This window comes from Sylvia atricapilla, chromosome 21 (assembly GCF_009819655.1).
Source record: "Sylvia atricapilla isolate bSylAtr1 chromosome 21, bSylAtr1.pri, whole genome shotgun sequence".
Taxonomy (NCBI): Eukaryota; Metazoa; Chordata; class Aves; order Passeriformes; family Sylviidae; genus Sylvia; species Sylvia atricapilla.
In genome coordinates, this window is record NC_089160.1 from 3,825,503 (window position 1) to 3,850,122 (window position 24,620).

Genomic DNA, 24,620 nt, shown 5'->3' on the forward strand with positions numbered 1-24,620 from the left:
TACTGGAAAATCACTGTTTAATTCTTCATCATTACATCTGAGTATAGGGCATCTGGTAGACACAGGAAAAGGCAGATAACGACCCAGCCACTGCAAAGCTCTGCAGCCCTTCTCTTCCCCAGTAGCAGGGGCAGCCAGACCCCCGGAGGAAAGGCTCCAGCCTTGGGGAGGGCTCAGTGTCTGGATGGATGTGTGTCCTTGGGCTGGCATTGCCTCTCCTGGCCCTGCAGCCATCAGTACTCCTGCTGAGTGTCGCAGCCAAGGAACTCTATTCGCAGGGCGATGTGGTTGTGCCACTGGCGGGGGTGTATCCTCACATAGCGGGCAAAGAGAGGGGACTCCAGGGTATTTGTCACTGTGCTCTGATGGTCTTGGTTTGCCTTGAAAATCTGGAGAGGAGAGAGAAACCAGGGATGCACTTTCCTCTGCTGACATGGTGAGCACAGGATCAACCCAGACAAACACCCCTTGGAATGCTTTAAGGAAGGAAGAAACACAGCCTTCCTCACTGCTCATAGAAAGAAATCCTGTGAGTGTGTTTGCTGCCAAGGGTTGTGCTTGCTGCCCTGGGGGTGGCCACGGGTTCTGGCCACGAAGCAGCTCTTCTTACCTTCTCCTTGCCACTTTGCAGGACTGGGCTCCAGTGCACACCATCCTGGCTGATGGAGACAGCAAACTCCTTCACAAACATCTGGGTGAAGAGGGCTTTGGCACCTTGGGTTATGATTGCAGTCACTTTCTTGGTTACTTCGAAGTCCACCTGCAGCCACTCTCTGGGGCTGTTGTTCTGGGGAAGGACAGACTGCCTTCAACCTTCCAGCAGCAATGAGATAGCCACACTCATTGCAGCTGAAGCCAAGCTGGCCCTGCACTTCCCTCTGCTTCACCTGCCCTACCAGGCATCTGGTTGGAGCTGCTGGGTGCTAACAGCTTGAGTGTGCAGCTTGCATGGTTCATGTGGCTGCACACACTTCCCACATAGCCCTTACTAGGAGACCCTGCTGGAATCCCAGCTGCCTGCCTGGTATCTGCTTGATCAGGCTACCTTTGGCCTCCAGGCATTGGTCCTGCCCTGAAGGTTCAGGCGGGCCAGGGCAGGTGTCCATCTGGAGAAGACGTTGGCACTGTAGGAGGATGCGGAGATGTGCTCATCAGGAATCCCTCTGTTCTCCATTCCTAAGGGCATGGAGCAGCCTGGAAGAGAGGGGCAATGCTTGTCAGGGGTTAGAACAGGCCCATCATGGAGATGCCTTCTGCCTGCTCACTGTTCCAGCTGCCCTTTTCCCTGGTTACAGGTTCTTCTGTGCCTTGCTGCAGTGTCATGGTCCCCACACTGCTTGGGGCCCCTGTGTGCAGCATGGCTTTGGCCAAACTACTCCCACCTTCTTTTCTCCCTGGAGATTTTATCTAAGAGGAATGTGAAGAATTTATGGTGTAAGGAGACATAAGGAGAACTTGTCTGGGAAAGGACAAGAATACCTCTCAGGGAGACACCCTGCACATGAGTGATCAGGTGTGCCTGTGCACAGCTGCTTCAGAACCAGCTGCCAGGTTTGGGGCATGGGTTGACAGCACAGCCACTGCTGCTTTTAGCTGCTGCAAAGCAGGTGTGCAAAGCCAAAGAAAGGATCCCAGGGCACCCTTTCCTCAGGTTGCACTGTTGCTCAGAGGTGTCTCACCTTCAACTGGCAAAACCAGAGTAAAATCCAACAGCATCTGTCTCTGCCTGTTTCCTGCTCTCCCAGACTGAGGCAGCAGCTCCCCATCTATCAGCTTAGCTGCTGCTGGAAGTTTCCTGTGCTTCACTAAAAAAACCTGGTGAGAGCTGGCCCCAGGCTCTCCCTCTGGTATTGTTATCTCTAAAGCCACAATGAGACTTTCCAGCTTTCTTCCCTCAACTCCTCAGTGCCATCTCCAACTCCCTCCTGCCACCTCCATAACTGCCTGGGAGTCTTGGCACACATGGGGCTGGCACCCAGCAGAGCAGAGGCCAGTTTTTGGGGTTGGGGTGTGTGTGTGGGACGCACTGTTGAGGTCGCAGCCCAGGAGCTCCATGCGCAGAGTGGCTCGGATGTTGTAGTGGGTGGGGTGGATGCGGATGTACCGGGCTACAACTGGGGGCTTGAAATGGTTTTCTTTCACTCCAGTTGCATCCACGTTTCCAAAGAACAGCTGCAGGGAAAGGGAGCAAAAGGATTGTTGTACCAGTGGAAAGAGAGATGGACAGGATAAGCATTACTGGGGAGAAGAAGATTCATGTCTGGCACTTCTGTATCTTATCACCATCCTTACAACTCAGGGAAATGATTTGAGATGAGGTTCAGGACAAAGAAGTGTGAGTGGGCCACTGAGAAAGAAAATGAGAAACTTTGGGTCTGTGCAAATTAACTTAGTTTTATATTTTCACCAAAGAAGGGTGAGAAAAAGAAGGCAAAAAAAGTCAGTCCTCAAACATTTGAACCTGGGAGAATTTGTAGCCACAGATGGTGCACACAATGGAGGCTTTTCTGGCTACTCTTCTCCCAATGGATTGATCAGCTTATGCATATTTAGGTTGTGGGTTTTTTCTAGTGACTATAGATTCTCCAAATCATCTGCATCTGCACAATATTTTTAGAAAGGTAAATTTGCCTTTGAGGTAAAAAAAGATATTTAGGTAGAATCTTATGCCTAGCTCTAAGTAAAACGCAACACAATATTGAGAGGTGGATCTCACAGCCACCTGGGATGGTGGAAAGAGGTAGCTCAGACAATTTAAAATAAGGCAGATGGATACAGGCAATGAGTCCCTTGCAGATTTGTGATTCAGTCACCTGGTACTGAATGGTCTCTGTTCCTGCCCTAACCTCAGGGGCTCAGGAGGTTTCTGCCTTGTGTAGAGAGCTCCCCAGCCCTCATCACTCCAGGACACCCCATTCTGCTCAGGATTCTTCACCTTACCATCTGTGTGCTCGTGGCATTCCCCTTGTATGTCTTCCACCTTCGCCCATCAAGGCTGTAGAACACAACAAACTGGGAGATGTACAAGCTGGAGAACCTTTGTCGGGCCCCTTGGGTTTTTATGCCATGAATAATGGTGGGATGCAAAAGATCCACCTGAGAACGAAAGTCAGGGATTCACTTCTGATGTTGACGCAATGCCCTGCAAACCTGCAAACTTGCTTCCTCCTGACATAACTGAGCACTGGTTATGAAAGTAATTAAAACAGTTGTTTATAAGGGTGCAAGTCAGCCAACAGCTAGGAATGAGCAGGAGAGAGCTGTTTGGAGAGGTGAGCTGTTCTGCCTTGGTCTCTGAGGGATATTTGCACACTCCAGTGCTGCAGCTGGACCATCAAGTGATTCTTCTGCTGCACTGAGGATAGATAAGGGGGTCAGGCCAGCAGCAGCCTGACCAGAGCAGCTGCCATTAGGATCTTTGTGCTCCCCTCTTAGAGGGAGGAGGAAACAGCAGGATACAACTGGGGAGGCACTGCCCATCCATGAGCCCTTCTGCATGAGCATGGCCTTGCAATGCCCCCAGTGGTGCCTCCAGACACAGGGCCCCTCTTACCTGGATCCAGGCATTGCTGCGGTCGGTGCTCCAAGCATTGATGGAGCCACTGTTCTCCAGCCTGGCCAGGGAAGGAGCCCACTGCCCTGCAGGGAGAGAGCACAGACACAAGGATGCTGCTAGCCCTTGGTGCTGCCTAAGGCAGTGAGAGGTCCATCCACAGGATCACCCTGGGGTTTAGTAGCCACACACAGAGTGGCAGAGCACTGGCACAATGGGCCAGGCATGCAGGAAGGCTCCAGGTCCTGAGTGGGATGCTGACATGGGCACGGATGGAGGAAGGACTCCACCAGGGACTCAGTGCAGCAGAACTTGGGGCAGGCAAACTGTGGGTTATGCTGGCAGAAGCTGCCCTGACCCCACCTGCCCTCCAGCTACTCACCATACTGCCCCGAGGCTGTGATCTGTGAGTCTGCAATGCCACCTGAGGCCATACCCAGGGCATTCCGGCAGTCTGCAGGGAACAAGGGAAGGCAAAACCCAGGGAGAGTTGGTTAGATAACAAAAGTCTAGGCTGAGTAGCAGTCTTCAGGCTCAGGGAGGTTTGCAAGCCTCCATGAGCTCCCAGGCTTGTTTCTCTCATACCAAGGGATAGGTTTCAAAGGCTTCCACATCCATCCCTGAATTTTAGGATAGCCAGAAGTTCTTGCTCACACCCCTCATGTCAAGAGCAGAGAGTTTCCAGCATCAGACACAGCAGCCTTTTGCCAAACTCCTTTCCCTGAGTCCATGACCTCTCATTCCCATGTCCTAATGTCCCAGCAGTACTGACATGTGTCTCTTCCTTAAACCCACGTCTTGCCCCTGCGCCTGTTTGTTGCTAGGCAGCATCTTTTGAAAACAAATATCACATTGCTGAAGGAAAGTCTACCTGACACCCTTGTCTCTCCCTGTCTCTCTTCTGGTCTGCTGAGCACGGGGATGTTTGTCTCTTATAATAACCATTATTATTAGCAACTTGTCACACCTTGGCATCTCCACTGTGTGTCTAATGCTCCTGGGGAAAATGCAAATTTTTAAGAGGATTTTTAACTTACGGCAACATTTCCTGGCTGACATTTAATATTCTTTTAGAGACAGGAGAGAAACTGTCACAGTGTGATAAAATACTACTCTCCCACACCATTTCCCAGTCCTTACTTACGGTGAGTTAGAAACTCATGTTGTTCTGGGGTGCAGTCAGAGATTTACTGTGGATTTTGCTGTTGCTCTTGGAGCTTTTTCTATCAGACCAACCTGAAGTCAGGCAGCATTCCTCACTGCCTTCTTTCATTGCTCTGGGCCTCAATTTACCTACTGATATATGGCTAGGCAGCTGGGCACTGTACTCTACTGACAGCATGGGCAAGAACCTGCCCATGCATGCACTTGCTTGGGTAAGTGCATTTTATGGAAGGTCCAGGGACCTTCAGATTTGGAAAATGAGAGCTCTTGGAGTAAATATTTGCAGGCTGATGAAGCTGGTCTCCCAGCCTTCACCCCAGCTCTGTCCCTGACTGTGCTCTCTGCTGGGCTGAAGCCAGTAAAAGGAAGTAAAAACCCAGAAGATCCCACATGGATCACCCCAAGAGAAATGCTGAGAGATCTGGGGAAGGAAGCTCAAATACACGCTGGTCGTGGCTGTGCCCAGGTGGGTCAGGCACAAAGAAAACACTCACTCAGGTCATACACAAGGAAGAGGGCGCTCATTCCAGCTTCTTGGTGCTCTCCCAGCTTGCACTCCACTCTCCAGATGCCAGCATGTGAGGGCCACATCTCCACTGTCCCAAAGACACCTGGCCAGAAACGGAGAGCAGAGCAGAGGGGAATTACTGCCTGTAATGGGCTGCCACTGTGCCAAGTGCTGTACAACCACAGGGACAGAATAATCCAGATCCACTCCCCCTCCTTGGTATTCCCCAACAGAAACTTCCCAATGGCATGGGAAGTTTCCCAACATGAAGCCCTGGCAGAGGGGGGTGCACAGTGCCCGTGCTGCATCTCACCAGGATAAAGGTTGTAGACTCCCATGCGATATTCCTGGCCGGTCCTGACGTTGAACAGCTGCCCGTGGAAGTGAACAGAGTGGATGTCCTCAGTGCTGCCCATGTTCAGGAGGTGCCATCGGACCCGTTGCTGCTGGGCCATCACCAGCCCAGGCAGGGTGTCGCTCACGTAGCCATTGATGGCTGGGAAAGGCAGCATTCGGGAGGGGTTAAAGGCTATGGGGTATTTCCATCCCAAGAGAGGTTGTGGGATGGAAAGGGAAATGATCCTTACCATGGAAGGAATGGTTTCTCCTAAAGTCAGGGCTGTCCTGCTGGAGCTGGCAGGGAGGGCGGCAGTTTCTGTCCACGTTCTCTGCGAAGTACCAGCTTTTGGTCTCGTCGAAGATGGTGAAGAGCAGGGAGAACTCCTGCACATCCAGCTGCCTCCTGGAAACGTAGCTCAGCACCCCACGGTTGCAGATGATCAGTGGCCCGATGAGGCCTGAGTGCAGGTCCTTCTCCTGTCAGGGAGCCAGGAGATAAGGGTTTGCCTCCCTTGATGCCAGCAAGAGGCACAGCAGAGAGGAAAACAGTGAACCCATCTGCATCTCTAGCCTGGCTCCCGCTCTGGGGCACGTGCAGGGAGGGAAGGACGTGTTTGGGTCACTGAGGCATCCCCACTCTGCCCTGAGCTAAGAAAGGCTGAGCAGCAAGTGTTTGCATGTCCATGGTGTGTCTGTCCAACTGTCCAACAGTCCCTACTGTGTTGGACCCAGGGGCCAAATTCAGGCAGATGTGGCATAGGGGTAAGGGAACTGCAGAATGCTGGTTTCTTGCAAGTCTCATAAACTGGAACAACTGGAGAAAGGAGTGAAAACTAAGGGAGGGAAGGGAAGGGAAGGGAAGGGAAGGGAAGGGAAGGGAAGGGAAGGGAAGGGAAGGGAAGGGAAGGGAAGGGAAGGGAAGGGAAGGGAAGGGAAGGGAAGGGAAGGGAAGGGAAGGAAGGGAAGGGAAGGGAAGGGAAGGGAAGGGAAGGGAAGGGAAGGGAAGGGAAGGGAAGGGAAGGGAAGGGAAGGGAAGGGAAGGGAAGGGAAGGGAAGGGAAGGGAAGGGAAGGGAAGGGAAGGGAAGGGCAACAGCATGTATTCATCATTGTTTTAGACACCTGAGAATCTACACAGCCCCAGGCTGCTTTCAGCACAGCCCCATAGGAAATTCCTTGACCTCACAGGCATGCTGCCCACCTCCCCTTCCTTGGATGCCCCATGGAGACTCTCACCTACCAGGTCCACGTTGGAGAAGTAAGCCCAGGCCTTGCAGTCGAACTCCTGTGTGGTGGGTGCCATCTGGGGCAGGACTTTCCAGGAGTATTTCCAGTGGCCCCCGGGCTGCACCACCCCACCCTGCTGTGTTGTGCCCTCGTAGGCTGTCAGTGTGGAGTGGAAGGAGAAGGGCCGTGAGGCCAGGTTCTTGAATGTCACCTGCACCAGAGAGAAGGCAAAGCAGTGGAATGTGAGGGAGCAATGCTGACAGTGCTCTGGACCCTGGTGGTGAAGCCAGCCGGGTGGTGGGAAGGATGTCCCTGGTTCCCTGACCTCCAGCTGGTCTCTATGCAGTGGCCAACCCCTGCTGACCCACAAGCTGTAGCTGTGCAGTGCAATCTCTAGTGGAAAGCACCTCCTGGGTTTATGTGTGCTGGATGAGGCCCTTTTCCTGCTCAGTGTAAGCAAGGTCAGCTACACTGCTGTGTCTGGAGCCCAAAGGTGCTGAATCCACCCTGGTGAAGATTTCTATGAAAACATTGCAACTTCTTCAGGGACACAAGTCCTGAGCCTTTTATCTCCTTCTCAGATGGGTGTTGAAGACCTTTGGTAGTGTGGGAAGCCCAAGCCTTCCCTCATATAGATAAACTGAAAGAGCTGAGCCCTGCTTAGCTCACTGCCCTTTTTACAATCCCTTCACCCAAAAGGCTCCCCATGGAGCCCAGGAGCTGATCAGGCCATGTGCTGTAGGGCTTGGGTCTGTCTCAGGTCTGGGGCTTTGCATCTGAACACTCTGAGGTCCCTGCTGACCCATTCCTCTAGTCATTGAGGTCCCTCTGAATGGTGGCTCTGCCTCTCAGTCTGGTGTCATTCACATGCCAACAGGGCAGCTCCTGTCCCCAAGCCCTGAAGGTTAACCATGGGCACTGCAGAGCCTGCAGGCCCACCTCAGCACTCCCAACAACAACAAGGGGGATTGATGGTTTTATAGGAGATGGAAACTTTCTACTCACCATGATGACATCTTGAACTTCTGCCCTGATGTAGGGCCCGAGGATGCCCAGGTGTTCATCCAGCTCTCTCCGCTGCACCGGCTGCGTGAAAGAATCATCCAGGTACTCTCGGAAAACCACCTTGCGGTACTGCCAGGAGTGCTTCCTCCTGCTCCTCCAGGGGTCCCTGCAGGGGGATGCCAGTTAGGTAAGCCAGGTGACACTGCTCCATAGTGAGGACAGCCATGGCAGGGTTGTTACAGGTCAGGGGATACAGAGCCAGAGCGTCCCTGACCCACTTGCAAGGAAGCTCAAAGTTTCTGGAGGTTTAAACCTGCCCAGGTAGAGGGGAGATGCTGGGAGCATCCTTCCCCTGGGCTGCTTCGCTGGGTTATACTGGTACAGAACTGTGATGTACCATCTCATGCATCGTGCATCATGCCACACAGTGCAGGAGGAATGCATGCAGGAAAATCACACTTACGTTGCTTTGAGAAAGTGCTGGGGTCTCTGGTCCCCATATTCCCACATCACCTCCACTGCTGCAATGAAGTATTGCCGTATCTCCCCGTGGAAGGAGCGTGGGTCATGCTCCTCTTCCCCATACATGTCAAAATCCTCCATGGTCTGCTCTGTGTCACTGTACTCATCATAGTCTGTCTTGGCAGTCTTTGAGGGGCTGGAATGTGTCCCATTGTTCAGGGCCAGTTCTTCCCTGTGTGCTGGGATGTGGCTCCTCTCCCCAGTTGTGCTGTTGCTTTTGCCACCCTCCTTGGGCTCTCCTAGGTCCTGGCCCTCTGTCTTCCCTGTTTCTCTGAGGACATCTTCCCTGCTGAGCACCTGACATCCGTGAGGAATGTCTTGCACATACTGTGCTGGCTTTTCAGTGCTGTTGTCATTGCGAGGGGGACTACTTGGAGACAGTGAACAGTTCTCTCTGATGGCTGATTTCAGAGACATTCCTTCTGGGCTTTGCCCAGACATTTGCCCAGGCACATGGTCCTCTGTGGCATTGGCCTTGAGCTGCTGAGGCTCAAGACTGAGCCGACCCAGCTGCTCCACAGAGTTTGTCTCCTCCTCCATCTGGCTTCTCCCCTGAGCTTGCTCCCTCCCAGGAGCCCCCCACACCGCAGCTCTGCCTGGCTGCAGATCACCCAAAGCTGGGCTCTGCAAGCCCCCCATGTTCACCACAGCCCCTGGGGAGACTGGGTCCCAGTTTGAGGCCAGGTCTACAGCCTCAGCAGCGACCTGCCTTTCTGAGCTGCTCGCTGTCACTGCTGGTCCTGTCCCCAGTGCTCCCTGTGAGGGAGCCCCCTGCTCGCTGCCCTGAACCCCCCTGTCTGTGCTCAGCTCCCCACCAGGGTACATCTCATCAGCCTGTACAGCATCCCTGCCTGGGTGTAGCCTCCTCTCAACCATGTTGGATTTTTCTTCCAGGCTTTGCAGGGCCACCATCACCTCAGGCAAGGTGTTGCTTGGTACCAAGGACCTCTTTTTGAAGTTCGTGGTGCAAAAAGGAGAATGAGGTCTACACGCCTTTGGGGCTTCCTTATTCACTGCTGTCTCAGGAGGCTGGCTGGCCAGATCCTGCTCTGCTGTCTTACCATCAGAGAGGGGTTTCCTGCTGCTAGTGTTGGGAAGACCCAAACCTCTGCTCTCCAGTGACCTGGCAGGTTTAGGTCTCCAGTCAGAGCCGCTCGTGCTTCTGGCTGTAACTCTGTGTCTCAGAAACTGCTCTGAGCTCTTTAAGAAACCATTTGGGAATGGCCTGGTGTCATTGGTCACAACATTCGACTCAGAAAAGGCAATACTGTCCAGCTCTGCTAATTCCTTAGCGTCCTGAAACACTTCTTTCAAAATTACTTCATCCCTCTCTTCTGTCATTACATAGCTGGATGGCTCAAGGTCATTGGTGTCTGCAAAGGCAGTGTCTAGAAGGCTGGTGTCTTTGGCAAGTCCACTGGCTTGTTTTGTGCCACTTTTTGCAGGCAAGGACCTACTCTCATCTGTGAGGATTTCTCCTTGTACAGGTTTGTCTGACAAAGAAACATTTTGCTCGTCAAAAGTTTTGTAAAAGCCTTGTGAAACCACTTCCTGAAGCCTTTTTTCCAGCCTAGCATCTAGGTCATTTGATGAATAATTGTTTTCTATGGTGTGACTCTGAACCACAGCATGAGAAGTCCTATTATTTTCTGTCTTATCTGGAGATGCAGAAAGATTGTTCATTGTGGAGGAAGAGTTGTGATCAATACTTAAAGATGGTGCTGTACTGATTGTCTTCTCTGAGTCATACAGGTTAAAGGATATTTTATCTGCCCCTTTTGGCAGCTTGTCCTCATTACCCTGTGAAGACACATCTTGAAATGCTGGGTTGTGCTCCAGATCATTCTGGAGAATTGAGCTCCTGTTCTGAAGAGAGGCTTTGCTAGCATCATAAGCAATGGAGTCCCACAAGCTTGTTGCATGAGGAGTTGTCTTCTGAGGCTCTGCTTCCAGGTCCTCTATCCTACCACCAGACTGGACTGTCATTCCTTTTACTAGCTCCTGCACCTTTGGCATTTTAGTCACCTTTGTTCCTGCCAGAGCATCTCGTGGACCTGTCGTGTCTTGGTGCAGCCATTGCTGATCTTCTGAGCTCACAGGACCATGGACCCTTCCACTGGCACTCACCAAGTGTTCTCCAGGTGGGACAGTCCCAAACCCTTCATCCTGGCTGATGACTTTTGACAATTCTTCATCTTCCAGGAAGGCCTCATAGGACACTGGCTCATAGTCTGTCTCTGGCAGAGAAGACATGGAAGTATCCTGTGGATTTGCCATTGTTCCTAAAAATGTTGATGTTCCATTGGAAGAGGGATCAGAAATCCTGCCATTGCTCAGTACAGCCCCATGCTCTGTCAGGCACAATCTTGTCTTCTCTGTCTCATTTCTAGAAGAGGTGCTGTTGTTCAGTTGCTCATTCACACATGACTTCTTTCTTTTAGAGAAGCCCCTGGGTTGGAATTCAAAGGCAACCTCCTCCCCATCGGGATACGTGTAATCTTCCCCGTCAGTGTATTGCTCAAGCTGACACTGCGAGACCGTGAACTTGGCGTGCATCCCTCGGTCTCTGAAATCAGGATTTAGGCACCCCAGCGTCCAGACACCTGTCTCAAGAGAGGGCAAAAGGACACCATCAGCCCACTTCAGTGGGAAATTGGAAGAGATGTCCATTCCCATGCTGCTCCCTTGCTAGTGAAATCTATATTTACATGAGCCTCTGGCTCATGGTAGTGATTCCATGCTTTCATAGTCCCTTGAGTGTCTTACAGCCAGACCCATGGTGTTGCTGGCAACATCAGAGCCTGACAAACACCATCAGCAGGGCTGGTGTTTCCTGGCTGAGCTCAGTGAGCTACACACACCAGTGAGGGCCCAAGTGCAGCTTGGTGAGCACAGCTAATGCAGTGAGAAACCACAGAGCCTCCAGCAGCAGCAGTCACCATAACCCACCCCCAAAGTCATCCTGGTGTTGTCAAACACCCAAAGAGAGCCACCACACCTCTCCCACTGAAGGAGAAAGAAAGGAAAGGCTGCCTCTCATTCACATGCCCATCCAGTGTGTTTGCTCCCAGCAGAGAGGGTGAGATGTGTGATTTCTGGGCTCTGCTGCTGGAGAGAGCTGCCACCTGCTGCCGGCTGAGCTGCTGCTCTACTTCTGAGCAGCAGGCAGGAGCTCGAGCTCAAATGGATGTGAGGCTTGGCTGGGTTGTAGAAAGCTTCCTGGGGTGTCTAGAAACCCTGACAGCTTGGCTCAGGGTGCAGTGCTCATGACCATCATATCAGTGCTGCAACCACATGGTAAATCCTGTCTTCTCTGTGAGTGAGGAAATGGTTTGACAGCACTGCTTTTGCCAGCACTAAGGAAAAAGTGCTGAGTGGGTGGAAACATAACTGAACTCTGAAGCAAATCTTTTCTCAGACTTCTCTGTAGCTGTGGTTTCTGTCCTTACAAAAGTGTGGAGATAAATGGCATGACCAGCTGAACCCACAGCAGGGACAGCACTGCCACTCCCCTTGACCTCCAAGCTTGAAGCCAAGATTGCAAATGTCTACCAGGCTCATGTTACTGCAGCCAGCTTACTGGTTTGGCAGCATGTGTGACCTTAACACACCTTACTAATTAAGTAAAATACTGTAATTCAATTTATCTAATCTAAGCTTTGAAAGATTTAATCTTATTGAAAGAGAGGCAGTGGCCTCTCACTTTGCTGTTCCAGAAGACTATGGATCTCTTTGCTCTCAGAGCTGTCAAAAGGAGTTGGGCACCAGAGAACTGGCTGGAGGTGTTCACTGATCTCTGCTGGGCTGCTAAGCCCATGGTTTACAGGATAGCCCATGCTACTCACCTGGCTTTTCCAAACCCATGATGACTGTGTCTCCAGAAAATGGGAAAAGAGTAAGTGCATCCTCAAAGACCATGTTGTGCTTGAAGGTGTTTCCAGAGAAGAAGATGGAGAGGAAATCTGTCTGGGCCCCAACACTCAGCACATGCCAGTACACAACGTCGTTCAGGCAGAGTTTTGTTTGGAGGTTGTCAAACACCAAGCCATTAATAGCTGGAAGAGGGCAGAGGTGAAACATTTCAAGACCAAATTCTCCCCGTGGCTGCTGAGCTGCTGTGTATCCCCTGCTCCTTCCCTGGGGCAGGGATGAGCCTGTGTCTGCAGGGGCTTTGCAGGGAGCCCCTGGCTGAGTACTCACTGTGCATCACATTGGAGGCATAAAACTGGGGGTCCTGGGTATCCACATGGGCTGCATCAGAGCAGAACTTCTTGATGTTCTCCTCCAGGTACCAGCTGTGATTCTCATCAAAGACTGAAAACAGCACCAACTTCATCTTGTCTGACATTATCTAAAAAAGAGAGGGAAGAAATTATTCCTGGCCTGGTCAGAGCACCCCTGCTGCCCAGTGCAGCTGTCAGGTCTCAGTCTGGGTGCATGGAGAAGTTTACTGCTATTTCACAGGAGGTAAGGTGCAGATTTAGGGAAAAGAGAGCATGGAAGGGAGGATGGGGAAGGCAAAGGCATTAGGACTGCTGGCAGGGTTGAAGAAAACAGGACAGAGAAATTTGGGTTTACTTAAATATTTCACCCACCACAGTTATTCCAGCCTTTCAGCCTAGAAGTTGAGGCAACAAAAGAAAGACCCACCTGATTTCCCCTCTGATCCATGGACTTTTTGGAGCAGATGAGGAGGGGCCCAATCAGCCCTGAGGCTGTGTCTCGGACGGGGTCAATGGAGCTGTAGTAGAAACGGGTGAGGCAGCGAGGGTCTGCCTCTGTTGGGCCATCCTCAGTGGTGAGACTCCAGCTGTAGGTGAATGACTGCCCAGGGGGAATGGGAATATCCTTCACATCTTTCTCTGGCAACACACAAACCCAAGAGCAGAACAGTTATGTCTGGGCTGCTCCTGCAAGGGGTGATTCCACTTTTTAAAAGAGCTCAGAAAGGTTTCCTGGCCACACAAGCTGCAGAGGGAACCACCTATGCCCATCCCAGGATCCTGGTGGGATGTGGGATGGCCTTGCACAAGTCATTGGGCTGGGAGCACAATAACAAGGGGTGAAAGCAGCTCTGGGAATGAAATCTGGAAGAAAAAAAAAAACAACCCTAGAGCAAAAACTACAAAGCTGCAAGAGGGAGAGTCTAAGTCACAGTGAAGCACTACACAAATGCAGGTCAGAGGGAGCTCAGGGAATGAGGGCTGTAAATAAACTGCAAACACAGGCAGGATCACCAGGATGGTTCCTGCCCCTTGAGAAAGTGGAGGCTTCCAGGATGGACCAGTTAACATGGTCCCAGCTCCCTGGTTGAGAATGCCTCTTCTCCCACTCATCACTGAAGCCCTCCCTAAAGACAGGGTTACATGGCACCAGTGGAAACATGAACCTAGAATCATCACAATCCTTGAGATTGTAGAGTTTAGCTGCTTGGATAAACAGACAACCAGTCTTACTACAAGCTTTAGGAAACTCTCCTGGCCCAGAAAAATGGCAGTGGCCAGGTGATATCCCAGGTTCCTGTGGCCTGCCTTACCTTGTGAGGGTCTCCTGGCATAGTAGGGCCTGACGCTGGTGAGACCATGAGGGTAGATGTTGTAGGGTCGGCTGGCCAGGTTCCTGAACACGATCTGAAATGAGGACAGGCAGCAGGAATGTTTGGTGGTTTCTGGTACCTGTAAGGCCTTGAAGCTGCTCTCAGTGTCCTTGCAGAGAGGGAAACACCTGACAGCAGTGTCCTGGGGTTGGCTACCTGCCAGTGATCAACAGGAGGGACCTGGACATGTCTGGGACCACAAAGTCAGAATACAAGAAACCACAATTTTTCTGAGAAGGAACTGTGTACTGCCCACTGTTCTTGGACATGTCTGTTTTAAGGAGAGCATGAAAACATCAGATTTATTAAAGAGAAAGGTGCTGTCTTTAGTCTTTTGTTATATATGAGTCAGAAGAGGTCCATCAATCCAGGCCTCAGAGGACCAGGACATTAATTATGCACAGCAGTCAAGAGCTTTGAAGTGCTCCCCACTTCACTGCATGAAGCCCTTCCTTTATTCCTATAAATAGCTCTGTCACATGCCCACAATAGCACAGGGAACCCCAGGGAGGGAGCAGAAATGTGAAGCTGCTGGAAACCATCCCATTCCTGCCAGCTGCAAACAAGTCAAGTGGTCAAGAGAGGCATTTTGGGAGACAAAATGACAGTCCCCAATGCTGTGAGGCAACAAGATGAGCAAACAGATGGAGAAGAGCAGAGGATGAGAGGACACTCCTGCCTCAGAGGAAGGTGCTGGATGTCGTGTCATGTATTAACTCACACAGTTCCTAAGACACCTGCAACAAAGTCAAATCAGAGGGACTGAGTCATATCCTGTGCATCTTACTAAGAGTATTTACCTTAAGCTGCCAGTAACATCTGCCTTTCCAGTGAATTTGAACATTGCCAAACATGAGAGAGCACCTGAGCAACTTTAGTCAGACCATAGCCACAAGCCAAGAGCTATTAGTAGGAACAGCATCAAGCTCTGAAGTTTCCACGGTGGAAAGCTGGGTTTCTCTTACCTTAAACTGATCTCCCACCTCCCCCTTGATGACAGGCCCCAGAATTCCCTTGTCCTGTTGGCTGGACACCTTGCGCTTCCTGAAGGTTCCATCCTCATACTCCACAAACATCACTTTCTTGTACTTGGAACCAATGCGCTGTGGGCCAGGCTCCAGGTACAGGCTCGCCGTGTTTCTGCAGGCAAAGGCAGAGAAAGAGCAAGTGGCCACATGCAGGACACTGCCAGAAACAGAGCAAGACCTTCCATCATCCAAGGACATGGCAGATGGCTGAGAAAGTCACCAGGAGTTGTCTACTCAGAAGGGACTGATTCCAGAGGCCTTGGTAACAGAGAGACAAATGCTCTGGAGACAAATGTCTCTGCAGGGCATTTGGTAAAATGGAGCAAAGCCAGGTCCTGCCTTCCCATGGCATCCCCAAGATCATTCTTGTCCTGCATCCATACAGTTAGTGTTAATAAAGAAGAACAAAACTGTCTAGGTTGGGCAGAATGAAAAGTAGTTTCTGGGGAAAAGGGGAGGATCTGGCTGAGCTGCCTTTGAGGAGCAGCCTCATGAGCACAAATGCCCACTCTCACCTGTCCAGAGACACTGGCTTCACAGGGGCATAGTCCCAGTCCATTTCCTCAGCTGCAATGTAGTAAGTCCAGGTCATGGGCCTGTCTTTGGCAAAAGAGCGCACTTGGATCACATGATAAACTTCCTCATCTTCCTCAGGGTAATCCAGGTCCTCTGGCTCATTTAACAGCTTCCCTGTCTTCAGCAGGCGTTCCTCAGGACACTCCTCCACCTTCACAAAGGCTTCCATGCCAGCTGGGGTCAGACAAGCCAGGCAGAGAGGGTCACATTGATGTGCCAGTACAGGCGGGCACTCTCACCCAGGCTCTGCCTGGGAGAAATCTTCTCCACTATTGTTCCCATCAAATGGGCCAACATGGATCAAGCCATCCCACCTGGCATGGGCCAGGCTGCAGGTGGATGTAACAGGGGAGCAGGAGGGGCCTCGGAACTGCAGCACAGCACAGAACCCTGAACCCAGGCCATCCCCTGAAATGCTTTTCCCCCGAGCTCTTGGAAAATAAGGTTACCTTGCTGATGGGACAGAATCTGGCAGAACATCCGAAACCAGCCAGCTGTTCCTGGCATGGTCTGGGCTGTGAGATATGTGGCAGGGGAGATTTCTAGGCTGCTGAGACGGTGGCTTCTCACCAGGAATGTGTGGCCTTCAAGGAAGATGGAGTGGACTTCTGGCCCAGAGCCCAACCCGATCACATGCCATTGGACCTTCTTCTTGAGACACAGTGTGAGACCTGCCAGGAGACAAGGAAAGCACCCAGGAGTCAGCACTGTGTCCAGCCCTTGTCCCCACTCTTGGTGCCATAGACTCAGAGTCTGACACGTGCTGATAGAGCCCCTTGCTCCTGTGCTGGCTTCAAGCTGGAGAAATCACACATGAATGTGGACTGTCTGAGCAAAACAGAGGGACAGGTCACATCATCCCCCTGAGATGAGAGTGGATTTACAGACTGGGGGACTTTGGGAGGGTTGCTGGTAGGAGCCCACAGTGGGATGCAGTTGCAAAAGAGAGAGATGTGCTCCTTGACTCTGTACATAGGGAAATTGGGCACTGGACAGGAGAGTCCAATCTCTCCTGATCACATTTGTCTGATCACAACACTGGCAAGTGTGATACTAAAACATGTGGAGCAGGGCTCCAGCACGCCCCCAGCAGTAGCTGAAATACCACAAAGGACAGAGAGGGGTCACCAGGATTATTTGAGTGTTTGAGTGCTGGAGTTCCTTCCTCAGAGATACTCAAAGAGCTCAGTGTGCTTAGGAAATGGGAAAGAACTTGACTGCTTTGTAAAAATACTTTCCTGGAGGGAAACTGATGTATGCTGAAGGGCTCTGTAATCTAGCAGGGAAGTGAATAACAAGTTCCTGGAAACTCAAGCCAAACAAAGTCAAATGCAGTGTCAAGCACTTGCTTTTGGCAGAGTGCAGAGGAGACTGAAACAGATCCCAAGGGCCTGGGAGGAAGCTGGGTGGAGGTTCCATCCTGAGGCCCTTAACTCTCCATTTCCAGCTCTCCATCAGACACCTCTCAGGCCAGGTCCTGCATCCAGGGAATGGGATGCTGAGTGGAGGTGGATAACTTCTCCAGGAAAAACCCACTGTGTGGACACAGTGGTTTACCATGAGGTTTCCTCAGCTCTTAAGTTTTATGATTTTATGAGGTCTCCTCAGCTCTTAAGTTTTATCAGGACAGGGAATTTAGGGGAGTTTGGCTTTTGCCTTTTACTTGAGAGTGGCCAGACCCAAGTGGGAGGTTTTAGGATGTGGTTCACCAAAGCTGCTGGTGGCAATGACTCTACTGACAGTGTTTCCCAGTTTTCCTTGGAGATTCCTCACCCTCAGGCAGCTCTGGATCTTTTCCCAGGAGAACACAAAAAAATTAGCAACCTTTGTGTTCACTGAGATCAAACCCAACCTTTTCTTTTGCTCTTCTGAAGAAGAGGAGTCTGTGAGAAGACCTTATCACTCTAGCTGCACCATGGAAGTTTATGTCAGATATTGGGAAGATTTTCTTCACTGAAAAGGTTGTCAAGCACTGGAACAGGCTGCCAAGGTATTTAAAAGACTTGTATATGTGACTCTCAGGGACATGGTTTAGTGGTAGACTTGGCAGTCTTCAGTTTACTGTTAGACTTGATCTTAAGGGTCTTTTCCAACCCAAACCATTCCATGGTTCTATTCCTAAAATCCTATGAAGGTGTTTTAGTGAGAGCTAAAATGCTACCTCCAGCCTTGTTCACAGGGCTACAAAAGATAAAACTCTGCTACCAGCATTATTCCTGGAGACCTCCAAGGAAGTCAGCTGCACTTGGCAACACACACAGCTGGAAACAGCCCCTGCCCTGCTGTAAATGGGAAAGGCACATCAAGGAGCTGAAATATAAGACTTTCTCTGAGGTGAACACAGCCTAGTAGATCCATCACCTGGAAACTCCTCTTTTCTTACATCCTTTCCCAAGCCACCTCAAGTTTACAGACCTGGATCCACCCCTGCTCCTAGCAGCTCCCTTGCCCACCACCCTTGTCCTTGTCCCACCAGGACTCACCAGGCAGTGAGCCATTGATGTAGCCATTGATGGTGTGTAGCTCTGTCCTGTTGTGAGCCTGGGGCTGAGCAGCTGCTGAGGAACCCTGCTCAGAGTACCAGCTTTTCCCTGTGGAGAGAAGAGGGTGCAGTCAGTTTCCACTTGAGAGCATTTTAAAGCAAAAGTAAACCTTCTCAGGGAGGTCCTGGGACCTGTGGTGTGCCTGTGGAAATCCAGGACTGCAAGCTCCCTGCATCTGGGGAGGGATGTAGCAGAGAAGGAGGGGCAGTACTGCACCAGGAGCACACTGGCTGGGGAGGCTTTACAGGCTTAAACCCTTGGGAGGGGGTGTGGGTGCTGAGAAGCTGTGCTCACACATGGCAAAGCAAACTCCCCAGACCTGGCTGAATGCAGGATCTGACACCAGTCAGTCAGCAATTACCTTCATCAAACACTGCGAAGAGCAGCACAAACTCTTTCTGCAGGCCCTCATTCCCATCACTGGCCAGGGTCCCTGCAAGATGCAATGAGATGGATTTCTTTAAAGGTCAGCGAGCACCACCCAGAGAATTCCTTGTACTCTTCAATAACTGGTAAACCAAGGTCAGGCTGTGGTTTGCTCTTGCCTTTGTCTCACAATTGCAACAGCCCTGCTTCCAATCTTGCAGTCCCCAAAAGTCCATGGTTGAGAGGCAGCTGCCCCCAGAAGGCATCAAAAGGTCAATTTGAACTGCCTCTTCTTAGACCTTTGCTCACTGGAGAAGCTGCTCCTGGTGAGTCACTGGAGCCTGCAGACAGTGCCCAGTCATTTCCAGTGACTACAGAGGGGTCTGGACAACGACCTCCAGGATATGTCTCAGCCAGGGATGACATATCTCACTCCAGTCACATCTTGTACCTTGTGCCAACAGGATTTCAAGACTGAACCCCAGGTGCACTTCCACTGAGCACAGCTCACTGACTCTACCACCATGCCCAGCCTCAGGAAGGCATCTGTGATTATTCAGCTTCTCAATTAATGGTTGCATGTGGCCTGTCCCCACCTTGTGGTGTCCTTACCAGGTCGGCACACGAGTAGGGCTCCAATCAAGCCAGAGTTGATGTCCTTCACACTGTTGGTGTTGGAGGAGTAGGAGTGGGTCAGGCATGCTGAGTCATCATCTGTTGGGCCCTGGTTTTCCTGGATTTCCCAGACATATGTGTGTGTCTTCCCCGGATCCACCCTGTCCCCCTCCTTCTCAGGCTGGCTGGTTTCATCCTCATACCCTGCTCCTAAAACCGAAGAAATGGCCAGATGTCACTGAAGGTTCATCCCCAGCACACCATGGCTGCAGAAATGCTCCTTCCTCCAATCCAGAACACAGCCCCTCTCCATCCCAGGGGAGTGAGTCCCACGGGCAGTGACAGGTCTCAGGGCAGTAGCAGAGCTGTGCCAGACTCACATGTTGGGCAGTGCACCCACCACCTGCTCTGAGGACAGCATTCTTCCTTGTCTTAAACATCCAACCTTAGGTTTAACCCGTGTATTACCTCTATAACTGATACCAGTTTGCTCTGCACTGTTTGCTCAGCTCATTTATGAGCTGGGCATGGTCATGTTGCTCCCCCAGGCTAGGCCATCTCTGTCACCACCTGTCCTCAAAGAAGGACATGAATAGCAGGGTGAGGGAGTTGTGCACACCCAGCAGGCAGGTGGCAGAGCAGGAGGTGTCACACAAGGACTTGCAGCACCTGGTGTTGCCCAGCTCACCTTCTGACGCCTTCCAGTAGGACACCCCAACAGCATGGAGGCTGTAGGGGCGGGAGGCCAGGTTCTTAAACGTGATGACCACTGTGTCATAGACTTCTGCTCGGATGGTGGGGCCTAGAAGACCTGAAGGGGATAAGACAATAATGTCAGGCAACTGGGGTCAGGCAGTTACACCCTGCCAGAAACCCCAAAGAGCTGATGCAGCATCAACTGCATCAGCTGCAGCAAGGCTCTCTGCACCCCCAGAAGCTCTGCCATACTGGCATCCACCCAGCTTTCCATGTCCTGGCTGAAGAGCAGCCAGCAGCCAGCCCAGAATGAGTTTGGTGGCTGTCAAGTATTGCTGGAGTTCCCCACACTGCAGGTGCTTCTCTTACCCATCCATGCTGGCTTGAGTTTGGGCTGTGTGAATGAGCCATCAGGGTACTCCACAAAAACAGCTTTCCTGTACCGGGGAGGGACACCAGCTGGGGGGGGATGTGGGCCCCCATGCCCCAAAATGCTGCAGGAGGAAGGAAAAGCCAAGCTGATTGCACAGACCCATCCATGCACAGACAACAGCCATCCTCTTCCTTCCCTTCCCACCAGCTTGCTTGCTGGAGCCCCTGGGATTGATGGCTCACCCTGCTGTGTCCTTTGGGTTTCCTGACAGCTCCCAGGTATGATTGGAAATGTTTTGATGACAGCAGGGCAGTAATTAGTGTTGTGTTAGTCATGATGGAAGAAGACACAAGTCCATACCCAGATGCAGCTGGGACAGGGCACAGCAGCAGGCATTGCTGCCAGTCTCCTGCCTTATGCCTTGTCCAGCTTCATGTTTTCTTGGTAGCAGAGACACAGAGCATTGGCAGTGCCATGGTGACCTCTGCCCTGCAGTCACCCCAACCCCAGCACCTTCAGGTGTGGCAAACAGATCACATCACAAACTCACATCCTCTCCAGCTCCTTCCCAGGAAAGAGACTGTCAGGCTGCTGGCAGGTAGCAGCAGTTTGCTTTGTGTCGGAGCAATGTCCCCACATTTGTTTCTTTTCTGCCCAAAATGGGATTTACATTTCACGGCAGGAAGATAAAGGAGCCTTGAACGTATCTCACACCCCACTTATCTCTGCTGGCCTCTTTCTGTCTGTGAGAAGCTTAACAAATTCATTTTCCAGAAGGAATCCAACACATTTATCAGCAAAACAAAGGAATTAATTTCTTCAAGAATTTTAGAGGCTGACTTATCAGCCCCAGGACTACGACCATTTCCAGTAACCAGACAGACCCTTCCAGCCTTGTTTTGTTTGGAGCAAAAGCCAGGTGGTATTTTCTCCCCACATAAGAGGCAGGGAAGATTGCTATCCTGCTCTGACTAAGCCTTCATTCGAGCAGCATTTCCCTTCAGCAGAAGAGGAAGGAGACAGAATGACTCAAATTTAGGAAAGGTAATGCACACTCACCTCCACAACACTGGCTAGAAGCCACCTGCAGCTGAAGGATGCTGTGGGGTCCACTCTTCTTGGGGCAGAGCAGGATGGGAGCCCATGAAAACCCCATAGGCACCCAGATCCTAACCCCCCACAGGCACCAGATCCTATATAACCCTACATCCAGGCAGGCAGGAAGCCCCCAGCAGGCACGACCCCAGTGAGCAGTGCCACTGCATTCAGCTGACTTTGCCCACGAACCATTATCATTCCTGGCTTGATGGCAGTGGGGTCCAGCCCCAGCTTTGCTCTGCAGCGTATCCCCACACTGGGAGGTAGCTGACCTGCAGGGTTGCTGCCACTCAGCTGTCCACTCTCAGGAAGTTGTGCCTTAATCTCTAGCCCACAGAAAGTCCAAATTTGAGAATGCAGCCCCGAGATATGATGGTCTAGTCCAGCTAATTCTGCAGTAAACAAGGCAGAAATCCTCTGGAGCCAGGGGGATTTTGCTGGCATGCAGGGGCATGGCTGGGAGGGGGCTTAGTGACAACAGGGCTTAATGCTGGGTCCCACTGCTGGCAGAGCAGTCTACAGGAGACAAGCAGGCAGAGTTCAGCCCAGGGATGTCTGATCAAAGGTATTCTGGCCAGTCCTCTGTACTTGGGGTCCCCGTGAACTTCCTTCCCCAGTGGCAGCTGAAGCGGAGGCAGGCCGATAAGTTTCTGGCACTTTGGATCAGCATTGTTAGCCACACTATCTTTTCATCTCTTGGAGCTGGGAGACATCCTGCACTGCCAAAACACTCAAACATGGGCTGCTGCTACGTGTCCACCAGCTCCATGTCTGAGCTGAGATCCCTGGGGCCATTGCAGGATGTGCTGGTCCTGGCTCTGATCCTGCTGGTGGGGTTGTGTTTGGGAGGAAGAGAAACTGAAATCACGGGGAGGGTGTGAGCAGCTCTGGCCTGGTTTGTTGTAGCCCATTAATTTGACAGAGCTTTCTAGAAAAATGCCAGCTAAACCCCTGGATACACAGAAGAGGTTTGGAGGTCCTGTCTGGAAATGCTGGTACGCTGAGGGAGAATGTGTGGAGCAGAAGACACCACACACACAGCTCAGATACAGTCCAGCTCCAGGGGCAGTTCTGCCTGCCATGCATTCCTGGCTCACTCCTGTATGCCCCTTATATCCAGCCTGGCTATTTTCCTGTGCCCTCCTCTGTTGCATGGAACTGGGCTGAGGTTGCAGGACCAGGGAAAAGGCACCATCATTCAGCTGGGAACAGAGAAGCAAGCCCTAGTTCCCATCACATCTTCCCCAGGAGCTGCACTGCCTAGGAGTTCTCTGCCTCTGCAGGCTGGAGCACACCAGCAAGTCCCTCTGAGACACCCAGTGTTATCTTCCCCCATTTTAGAGGAGTTCAAGTGACCTCACACTGCCTGCCAATGCCCCACTCACCCCAGGCAGGGTCAGGTCCCTGAGTCACTCCAGGGTCAGAAACAGTGCCTGAGTGCATCATAAAGCCAGTGGAAAGCCACAGTCCTGAAATAACAGTGTGAGTGAAGTCATCATCTCTACCACAGCCTAATGGATCTGAGGGAAACATTAGTGAAAGCAGGGCAGGGGGATTAGGAAAATGGGGGGTGCTGGATGCAATTTTCCTACTGAAGTAAAAAGGGGAAAATCCAACATAACTGGAATACAATGACTACAGCAGCTAGTCAGGCTGACCTGGGTCATCCCTAGATCCTGGCTTTCAGTGCCTGACCACAGCTCCTCACTGCTCCGGCCACTGTGGGTCTGAGATGGGGTCATGGGCTGATACCACCTCAGCAGAGAGTCTGGGGAAGGGGCTAGGGAAACAGGAAATAGGGAATGGGCACACCTTGATCCACAGGGAGTGTAGCCATCCAGCTCCATTCTCCTTGCTGAACTCAGAACATTCACAGCCATGTATGTCCAAGCCAGCTGTGTCTTAGACAGCACCATCCTGATGCCTGAGCAATGCAACTCCCATTTCTCCTTCCTACTTTAAAGTACACAGGCAAAACCATCATGCCTTCCTCCTTCTTGCCACTGTGCATGACTACCATTCTTTGCCTAAACACTACAAATTATTTTCATTTCCTTAAAGAAAAATTTCATCCCTAGCAATGCAATGTACACCAAGATATAAATAACTAAAGCTGGATTTTACCAGGGGCAGACACAGTGGAAAGCCTTTGCTGCTCAGAGTTATGTCAGGGGGGCACAGCCAACTTTCCTCAGGGAGTCCCAGGTGCCTGTCTCCCCTCACACTTCCTCAAAGCCCCCAGGATGCAGAGCAGAAAAGAAAGCACTGGCGGAAAATCAGCTCATGGCTCCTAGCACAAACTTTAAAGAATCATAGGCAAATGTCATTAAGATAAAACAGTGCAGAACAGTCATGCAGAGCAAGTATGCATCTTAGTCTCTCAATTCCACCTGTCCCTCATCAGGGGTTGCACTTAGTGACTCCCCATCACACCACCCCATCCCAGCTGTACCAGCAGCTCAGTACACCCCCCTTGCCAGGTTGCCCCCGTGTACCCGCCTGCCTGGAGCCAAGCTCACAGTGCCACGTGCCAGGGTGGCAGAACACCCAGGGCAGGGTTCTAGAATGGCAAAAGGAAGAGCTTTACCCTGCAGGTGCCTGCAGCACGGACAGCAGGTCGCTGTGTGTGTAGTCCCAGGCGGTTTCCACTGCAGCAATGTAGTATCTTCTCACTTTGCTGATGCCCTCCTCAACCAGGCAGAGGAGCAGGAGGCTGCACAGGGCTCCCACCAGCACCATGCCTCCTGGCTGGGAACTGCTCTGACCTCAGGATGAAAAGTGAAAAAGAAGAAATAAGAAAAGAAAGAGGAGAGAAAAGCCTTTATCTTCTCATCCAGCTGTTGTAATCCACCGGAGGTGATGATTTAAAGCCAGCACCCACAGACTCACTCAGAGCACTGAAGAGTTTCTCACAGATGTCAGGAGGGGGAATCGCTTGAGCAGGTTTGTGCAAAGAGCAGCATGTGAATGATGGACTTTCCTGCTCTTCCTCTGGCAGTGGCAGGAGGAGAGGAAAAAACAAAAGGAAAGGGAGGGCAAGCACAGTGGTAAGTTCCGCTGCAGGACCCAGCTGGCTCAGTGTCGTGGCTCCTGTCTGGGAGCAAGATGAGGAAAGGGAGGGTTGTAGAGGCAGCAGAATTTAGGTGTGGTCTTTGCCTGGCCTCACCTTCTCTGTCACCTCTGAAGAGAAGGAGGGCAGGTTGCCAGGGTTGCAGATGTACGCATGTGACTTATCCCTGTCTCTGGGATGCCTGCACCCCAAACAGTGATGATTTGGCCCCACAACCTTGTCTCAAGCCACATGGGAGGGAGTGGGTTGGGATGATCCCTAGAGCCCCCTTCCAGCCAGCTGCTCCTCTTCTCCCAGGGTCCTGCAGTAGAGCTCAGAGAAGATGCACTGAAATACTTTTGCA

General features: G+C 51.6%; 1 protein-coding gene across 1 annotated transcript; it reads right to left on the reverse strand.

Annotated features, from left to right (window-relative positions):
* F8 (coagulation factor VIII) lies at window positions 1-24,116 on the reverse strand. The gene is made up of 27 exons (XM_066333971.1): window positions 24,093-24,116; window positions 23,795-23,967; window positions 20,106-20,230; window positions 19,729-19,851; window positions 19,038-19,250; window positions 18,421-18,492; window positions 18,000-18,107; window positions 15,966-16,187; window positions 15,456-15,690; window positions 14,878-15,052; window positions 13,853-13,946; window positions 12,967-13,178; window positions 12,517-12,667; window positions 12,162-12,371; window positions 8,258-10,919; window positions 7,795-7,960; window positions 6,803-7,000; window positions 5,813-6,041; window positions 5,539-5,721; window positions 5,212-5,328; window positions 3,936-4,007; window positions 3,554-3,639; window positions 2,941-3,096; window positions 2,028-2,172; window positions 1,046-1,194; window positions 611-787; window positions 1-389 (listed from the first exon to the last, which is right to left on the reverse strand). Exons 2-27 carry the CDS (start codon window positions 23,944-23,946, stop codon window positions 234-236), a joined length of 6,588 nt encoding a protein of 2,195 aa, XP_066190068.1. The 5' UTR covers window positions 23,947-23,967; window positions 24,093-24,116; the 3' UTR covers window positions 1-233.
* Window positions 24,117-24,620: the final 504 nt, after the last annotated feature.

Bases quoted from the DNA above. Each gene is read 5' to 3' on its own strand.
- F8 (XM_066333971.1), bottom strand. From the start codon at position 23,946: ATGGTGCTGGTGGGAGCCCTGTGCAGCCTCCTGCTCCTCTGCCTGGTT. The intron at 12,668-12,966 runs GTGGGTCTTTCT...TCTCTTTTTTAG, and splicing joins TGGATCAGAGGGGAAATCAG to ATAATGTCAGACAAGATGAA. The intron at 7,961-8,257 runs GTAAGTGTGATT...ATCCCCCTGCAG, and splicing joins CAGCACTTTCTCAAAGCAAC to GGACCCCTGGAGGAGCAGGA.